Genomic DNA, 8,660 nt, shown 5'->3' on the forward strand with positions numbered 1-8,660 from the left:
CACAACTCCCCTATTTTGTCTATATATGAAGAATTTCACAGTCTAGTGAAGACTTGGATCCAATCTAGTATACCTCCTGTTTTCGTTTTACCTGCATACTTGTGTATTTAAGAAAGCGACGGTCTAACTTGAAAACAAACCATGTTGACTAGACTTGTCATAAAATACCTAAAAGATCCGGGGAGGTAACTGTCATCTGGTCCGAGGCCGTCCAAGTTACTTGACAACGGGCCCACCTTGCACCCTCGCATATATTTCCTCAGCTACTTGCACAACGTACAACTCCTCAATTTTGTCTATATATGGAGAATTTCACATGCTAGTGAACACTTGGATCCAATCTAGTCTACCTCGTGTTTTCGTTTCACCCACTGATGACCCCACAAGTATAGGGGATCGTGACAGTTTTCGAGGGTAAAGTATTCAATCCAAATTTATTGATTCGACAGAAGGGGAGCCAAGGAATAATTACAAGTATTAGCAGTTGAGTTGTCAATTCAACCAAACCTGGAGAACTAAATATCAGCAACAGAGTGATCAGCAACACAATTATATGATAGTTTGATAGTAGCAGTAACAATAGCAACAGTAATGGTAACAGTAGCAGTTTTGTAGTGACTTAGCAAAGATAAATATATGAAAAGCGTATGCATTGGATTAGCGAAGGATATTTGTGTTGGATGACATTCATCATGTAACAGCCACAACCTAGAGCGACACAGAACTAGCTCCAATTCATCAATGTAATGTGGGCATGTATTCCGTATATAGTCATACGTGCTTATGATAAGAACTTGTGTGACATCTTTTGTCCTACCCTCCCATGGCAGCGGGGTCCATAAGGAAACTACTTGATTTTAAGGCCTCCTTTTAATAGAGAACCGTAACAAAGCATTAACACGTAGTGAATATATGAACTCCTCAAACTACGGTAATCACCGAAAAGAATATCAATTATTGTCACCTTGGCATATGCGGATCATAACATGTAATAGGTGTGTATAACTTGCAAGATAGGACCGGGAACTCAAATATGTCCATGAAAACATAAGGGGATCAGATTTAAAGTCATGGCAAGTGGGCCTTAGTGACAAGCATTAAACATAGAAAAGTCATAGCAACATCTATCTCAAAACACAGTGTATACTAGGGATCAAGCCCTAACAAATTGACTCGATTACATGATAAATCTCATCCAACCCCATCATCGTCCAGCAGGCCTACAAAGGAGTTATTCACTCCCGCTAATGAGCATCATGAAATTGGTCATGAAATTGGTGATGATGATGGTGACAAATCGCCCTCTCTGGAGTCATGAATGGACTGCAGATCTGGCCTCCCAATGAAGACCAGGAGGTGGTGGTGGCTTCGTATTGTAATACGCGATAACTTCTTCTCTTACTTTTTTCTCGGAAAATAAGAATTTATAGAATCGATATTAGGGTCAGCAGAGCCTTGTGGGCCCCACAAAGGTACTAGGGCGTGCAAGGGGGTGGCCACGCCCTAGTGCCTTGTGGGCAACTGGTGGGCCCCCTCAGTTGATCTTTGCTTTAGTATTTTTTATATATTCCATAAAAAATATCCAAAAACTTCCGTCCAATTTCGAGAATTTTTATTTCCACACAAAAACAACACCATGTTAGTTTTGCGGAAAACATTGGCAATCCGGGTTCGTTTCACTCAAATCATGCAAATTAGAGTCCAAAATAGGAACAAAAGTGTTTGGAAAAGTAGATATGATGGAGACGTATCACCCACATACTTGTGTATTTAAGATAGCGGCGGTCTAACTTGAAAACAAACCATGTTGTAGACTTGTCATAACATACCTAAAAGATCTGGGGAGGTAATTGTTGTCTAGTCCGAGGTCATCCATGTTCCTCGACGACAGGCCCGCCTTGCACCCTCGCATATATTTCCTCAGCTACTTGCACAATGCACAACTCCCCTATTTTGTTATATGGAGAATTTCACGGTCTAGTGAACACTTGGATCCAATCTAGTCTACCTCATGTTTTTGTTTTACCCACATACTTGTGTATTTAAGATAGTGACAATCTAACTTAAAAACAAACCATGTTGACTAGATTTGTCATAACATACCGAAAAGATCCGGGGAAGTAATTGTCATATGGTTCGAGGCCGTCCAAGTTCCTCGACAACAGGCCCACCTTGCACCCTCGCATATATTGTAATGTTGTAATAAGAACATAAGTATTGTTGTTATCATATATTGTAGTTCACAATATATTGTATCAACACTTTGGTACAAATACATTTGTATCTGTTCTACATATCTAATAAAGCTTTTCATATCGGGAATCTTCAAATCTATATATAAATTTCTACGGGGGTCAATCTGATGAAATTATATGTGCATTGTGGACATATGCACCACAAACTCTATACTCAGGGAAGTAAAATGTCTCCACTCTTACTAAGAGAAATGGGTATATTGAAACAATAGCTAGACGTGATGATGTAATTGTTGGCTCAACTCAAGTCATATTACTATCCCTATGGGTACTCAAGTACCATCGACGATGCTTAGTTGTGTCTCGGTTCAACTCGTACCCTACTAACCTATGGAGATGTCTGTTAAAATAGTTTCCATAGCGAAACTTATGATGATAATAAAGAGAAATATCTTCTCTTTACCAACACCCGCCACACATGTTGCGTACAGGATAGTTTTCCAGAATGTCTTTTACATAACAAACTTGGCATACTCGCCTTGGTCATTCAGACATTGCGTTGAAACCAAAACTATTAGCAATTCCATTGGTTTATGACTAGTATGATGCTTAATTCTAACAATATTTGAATTTTATGTGCACTACATGTGAAATAGGGAAGCTAATTTTAAGGCTCGCACACCTTAAAGTCTTCGCTGAACCACTCAGACTCCTTGAATGCATTAAGTTGAGGGAAGTGGCTCTTCCAAGCCATTAACTAGATTATTCAGGTATTCCATGGTTTTTAAAATACAAGTTTACATGATCTTCTAAACTGTGCCTTTATCCACACAAAAACAATTTCGTTGATTATCCTGACCATCGATTTCAAGCAAATCGAATGGACAACATTGCAAAATTCTCCTTCGTGCCTTCATTATGGCCCTAGGATTGAAGTTTGCACTTTGTCCTATATGTCTAGACTTAAATTGGTTAGGTAGAATCCTTTATCCAAAGAATTAAGCTCATTCCATGATCTTAACAGCAGAATTGTAACTTACGAACTTTACATCGGAGTAATGTAGTTTTACACGCCAATGACCAAATTGCATAAAATTATTCCCCTCTATATTTGATACGTGGAAGTCTACCAAGTATTTCTCATATGCAGTAATTCGGTTGCATACAAATATCATCACCCCGACATACATCATTGGCCCCTCAACATATATTTGGGATCTATGTGAGGAATAATTGTATTACCGTCAATACCTCAAGCCCCTCACATGGGTAGTTATTTAAGGCCAGTATGTTGATTCAGTGAGGAACATTTCCATGAATTAGGGGGATATTTCAAGTACCATACAGAATGCCAGGAAATTAGTGGAATGCTCAACACATTTCTGCCTCAAGTCTACGTACTCAAAGATCTGAACCACACGTCCAAAGATTTGCAACATATTGCAAATAACTTGCCAAATTCATTTACTGACTATAAAGGTGTCTCACAATATTGCAATCCTGCAAAATACGCGTGAAAGAATGGAGGTACCAACAAAAACCACTCAACTCCCCTTCACAACAACAGGGGGAGAAGTATGGCACTAGTACATCAAGATTCGGGTTCCTGCAAGCAAGGATATTGAGGCCGTAAATGCCAGTCAACTTCACGTTGGCAGACACCTAATGGGTAGTATAAAACCAATGGATGGGCAAACTCCACCAACCCAGGTCATAGTGTACAATGACCATGGACATCGGAATACCCAACTCAACGCATCGGAAATCGCGAACAGTCACCATGGGTAATGATATTTCCATCAACTATATATTCTGGAGAAATATATATTCATAAGTCTACAATTGTCGACATACATTTCTTAACTAGATTGCAAAAACCTTTCAAATGATTCAGATCCAAAGACCATGGCGATGGCAAAGTGTGAACAACACTTGGACTGAACCCAAGCAAAGGGTATAATCTAGGTAGAAATAATCTTGCTCAATTAAGGGAATGTATTCACATAAGCAATACATACAGCAGATTTCTTCCAGAAATAGAATGAGAAAATGAGGTGGCGAGACATAAAGCAAGTCTTGTAGCACAAGGGTTCACGCAGATACCAAACTATTCTCCAGAGGTGGAATCTCTTTCCAATACATTATACCATTGGCGGTACAAAATCATCTATCTATGCAGTTGATAGATATAGTGATTACACATCCATGTGGAACACTAGATTCAGACATAGATGGTTCCCAATGGAATCTCACTTCTGAATCGAAATGCAAACCGCAACATACATTATGTAAAAAAACCAATAAGTCTCCATACAACTATTGTAGTCGGTACATTTTGGTACAACAGACATAAGTGAGTTCCTTATACACAAGGATTACTCCTATAATGACGATTACCCATGCATGTCTATCATACACAGGGATTACTCCTGCAATGATGAAGTACATGATCATCTTAATGACTGACTTTGAGATGAAGGATTGAGTAAAATATCGAGCACCTTCACTCATACATTATGGTACAGTACTATGTTGTCTATATCCAATATATATTGGATAAATTCACTGTGGACAAATCTTATGCATCCATAACTCGCACGGCTTCATTCTCTACACGTAGAGAAAGATCCATTAAAACCATGAGTTGATGAGAATGCAATATCGGGACATAAAGTTTCATATCCTAGTGTCATGGGACTCACCAAATTCAAATGGTTGGGACTTAAGAATATCTCTTGATATCTCCAAGGCATCAAACATCTTCTGTGTTATTCCAGTTTCAGAGAAATCTGGACACCAGTATCATTGGATAAATTGACCAGATCCCCACTATGTTAGATCATAGACAAGCTTTGTGTTCCCCCTAGGTTTGGTAGCCATAAAATGAAAGTCTTTGAAACAGACCTTAGGGGCCACATCCACCAACCATTATCTCAAAGATAATGTTGCTTGTATTGCCCGGATGCAAACATGTTACATAGTAAGCAACATCACTATATTTCTCATCTGCAAGTCAAATCCTATGACAATCTCATTGATTTTTTTATGAAGTCTCTACCAACTTGAACATTTCAGAAACATGTTCATGGAATTTGTATTTGACGGCTTCAAGATTTGCAAGTATCAGGGGGAGTATCTTCCTTAATTACTCCCGTTCAAAGCAATATATTATACTCCTTTTCCCTTTATGAGTTTACTTTTATAGGTTCTCATCAAGGTCTTTAATGAGGTAATATCAACATGAGCATATGTCATACTTTTTGTTTTCCCAGCCGGGTTTTTTAGGAAAGTATACACGACATATTTATTGTCCTCTAAACTCTATGGATTTTCCCACATTGAGTTAAAGAGACAATTACCATGATATGTCATATTGTTTTTCTCCTTATATTTTTTCCACTGGGTTTTAAAGGAGTTTTCGATGACATATTAGTTAGCACACTTTTCCCTTATGAGGTTTATTTCAAAGTTTCTCATAAAAGGTTTTAAGGAGGCGACATATGCAATACTTTCTATTTTTTTCCCACTTGGTTTTTTAAAAGTAAAGTATACAAACATATTTATTGTTCTCCAAACTTACCAATCAGTTTTTTCCTTTCTCAAAGGTTTTCTCATATAAGTTATCAAGGAGACAATAATCATTATATGTTGCACCTTTTTCTTCTTATTTTTCCATTAGGTTTAAAGGAGTTTTAGCGACATATCTGCACAATTCTCCTCACATGTGTTTCACAGGGTTTTTTGAGGAGACTCTCAAGATTATATGAAAGATTTCTCAAGATGGAAGATCTATATACAAGAAGATTCCAATGATGAAACATCCAAGGAGCGGGGGAGTGTATGGAATTTATTAATGGATTAATTAGCACACGTCTATTGTTAATTGACACATGCTAATTAACGAACAATCATTAGCAAAGGGGTGTGTCCAACCCCGAACAGTCATGTCCCTTCTCTCTATTGTCAACAGGCACCTGTTCTGAAGGGATGCCTTCGGACAGACACCTCTTCTTTTCATCTCTTCCTGGTGTATATATACTTGAGTATCAATAGAACCGAGGACTGATGGTCCATTCACTTTCATTCAATCTCGGTTTACTCTAACAAGAGGCACGTAGTGCGCACCCAGATCATCACAGCACACGTGGCACGCTGATCCTTCCAGACGTCATGTCCCGGTTACGTGTCGCTCGACCTGTACATGTCTGATCCATGCACACATCAGCAATCGATACGTACGTATGTATAGGCCGGCTGCATGCACGCATGGCGCCAAGGAGGGTAGCCCAAACCATGCAAAAAAAAGGAGGGTAGCCCAAATCCCAATCCCCGTGACAAAACCCTCAGTTAATCCGCAGTGCTAGCCACCTGCTTAGCGTAAGCCATATATACACCCAGGCATGCGTCATTTGTACAAGTCCTTGGCAGAGTCAGAGGAAGAGCAGAGCAGAGGAGCAAACATGTCCCATTGTCGTTCGCCCATCTACCTCATATTTCTTCGACACATCATTTGAATGGGTGTTGTTAAAGTAATATCTTTAGAGGCAAGCTGCCATGTGCTAGACAAAGTTCACTTAACTGCCTGCCCGCTCGACACCTGATCGACAAGTGACAACCTAATCGATGAGGTGGAACGGTGGCTGAGTAGGGGAACCTTGCCGAGCTTAGTTAGCCCCCTTCTGGCAAGGATCTTGCCCGGTCCCCAGGCTGGTTTTTCGAATATTTGTGATCTCTGGTAGCATCTTTGACCTTGGTCTTCTTGATGTGCTCCTTAATTTCACGAAGAGTGGCTTTTTTGTTTCTTTTTAAATTTTTTATAAATTGTTTGTTGACCGGGTGCAGATGAGCCCGGGCTCGGAATTGCATATTGGCCGACAATCCCCTATTTGCTCTTTCATGTGCTAGTCGTATATGTCGTGTTTATCAATGTTTCAGTTCTATGCTTGATACATGCTCACACGTGATGATTTCGGTATGCGTTTCATACTTCTATTGCTTTGTTCATAAAAAATATATTCTTAGAAACTCTTTTCCGACGGTATAGTCTGTGTAACATGCATGTCATATATTAATACTTTAACCTATGATCAAAGTTAACCTCGAAACCCCGTAAAAAAAGGTAACCTCAAAAACTCGTATTAGACCTTGTATATGTGGATGGAGTGAGTCCGAGGAACGGATGTAAACAACTGGCTCACCTGCATTGCATGCGTACATGCATGCGCAGTACTATACACGCAGCTGGTGGATGCAGCCAGCGGATTCTCTGTCTCGCTGGCGGCAGAGGCACGCAGTGCGCACCCAGATCATCACCCCACACGTGGCACGCCGGTCCTTCCAGAGGCCACCCCCGGCTACGTGTCGCTCGAGCTGTACATGCATGATCCATGCAGTGCATCAGCGATCGATACGTACGTATGTATAGGCCGGCCGCATGCACGCATGGCGCCAAGGAGGGGAGGGTAGCCCAAGTCCCAACCCCCGTGACAAAACCCTCAGTTAATAATCCGCCTGCTGCTTAGCGTAAGCCATATATACACGCAGGCGTGCGTCATTTGTACAAGTCCCAGAAGCAGAAGCAGAGCGAGAGGAAGAGCAGAGCAGCGCAGAGGAGGAGAAACATGTCCCGTTGCGTGGATCCGCTGGTGGTGGGGCGGGTGATCGGCGAGGTGGTGGACATGTTCGTGCCGTCGGTGGCCATGGCCGTGGCCTACGGCGCCAGGGACCTCAGCAACGGCTGCCACGTCAAGCCCTCCCTGGCCGCCGACCAGCCGCTCGTCCGCATCTCCGGCCGCCGCAACGACCTCTACACCCTCGTACGTCCCGCCCCATGCGTGCGTGCATGCACCTGCCCGCCCTCGATCGCCTCGTGGTCATGGATATACACACTTGTTCATATGCATGGGAACTTGATAGTGATTTATATATATGCATGGTGATCCATGGGTGTACATGCTTGCTTGCTGCAGGTGATGACGGATCCTGACGCGCCTAGCCCTAGCGAGCCCACCATGAGGGAGTACCTCCACTGGTATGTACTACTACTCCTGCTGCTATGTGTATGTATGATTTGGCACCTGACTCACAGTTAAACAAGTGTCAATTCCATAGATCCCCCCACACACGCACACACCCTGGAGATATGGATATCATCATGCTCCAGCGTCTTTATTTATTAACTGATTTCTATTGCACTCATTTGTGTCTGCAGGATAGTGGTTAACATACCGGGTGGAACAGATGCAACTAAAGGTCAGTACGTTATTTATGACAAAAGCATCATTAATTTCATATAACACTCACAATACATTGCACTCTCCCAATAAGTTTAATTAAACAGTCATATGTAAATTCCACTCTTATATTATCATTCTTGCGCGTCTCTCACGGTATTGCCGATGGACATCTTCAGTTTTAATAGAAATATGCAAAACTGTAATTTCAAATTTTAGTACGATGGCGTTG

General features: G+C 41.2%; 1 protein-coding gene across 1 annotated transcript in view; it reads left to right on the forward strand.

Moving 5' to 3' along the window:
- The first annotated feature begins 7,734 nt into the window (after positions 1–7,734).
- LOC123064306 (protein MOTHER of FT and TFL1 homolog 2) overlaps positions 7,735–8,660 on the forward strand; it is a 3,786-nt gene continuing 2,860 nt past the window's right edge. The window contains exons 1-3 of the mRNA XM_044487809.1: positions 7,735–8,011; positions 8,165–8,226; positions 8,407–8,447. Of these exons, the coding sequence (XP_044343744.1) occupies positions 7,817–8,011; positions 8,165–8,226; positions 8,407–8,447 (298 nt within the window). The 5' untranslated portion in view covers positions 7,735–7,816. The remainder of the gene's footprint in view (positions 8,012–8,164; positions 8,227–8,406; positions 8,448–8,660) is intronic.

This window comes from Triticum aestivum, chromosome 3B (genome assembly GCF_018294505.1).
Source record: "Triticum aestivum cultivar Chinese Spring chromosome 3B, IWGSC CS RefSeq v2.1, whole genome shotgun sequence".
Lineage (NCBI taxonomy): Eukaryota > Viridiplantae > Streptophyta > Magnoliopsida > Poales > Poaceae > Triticum > Triticum aestivum.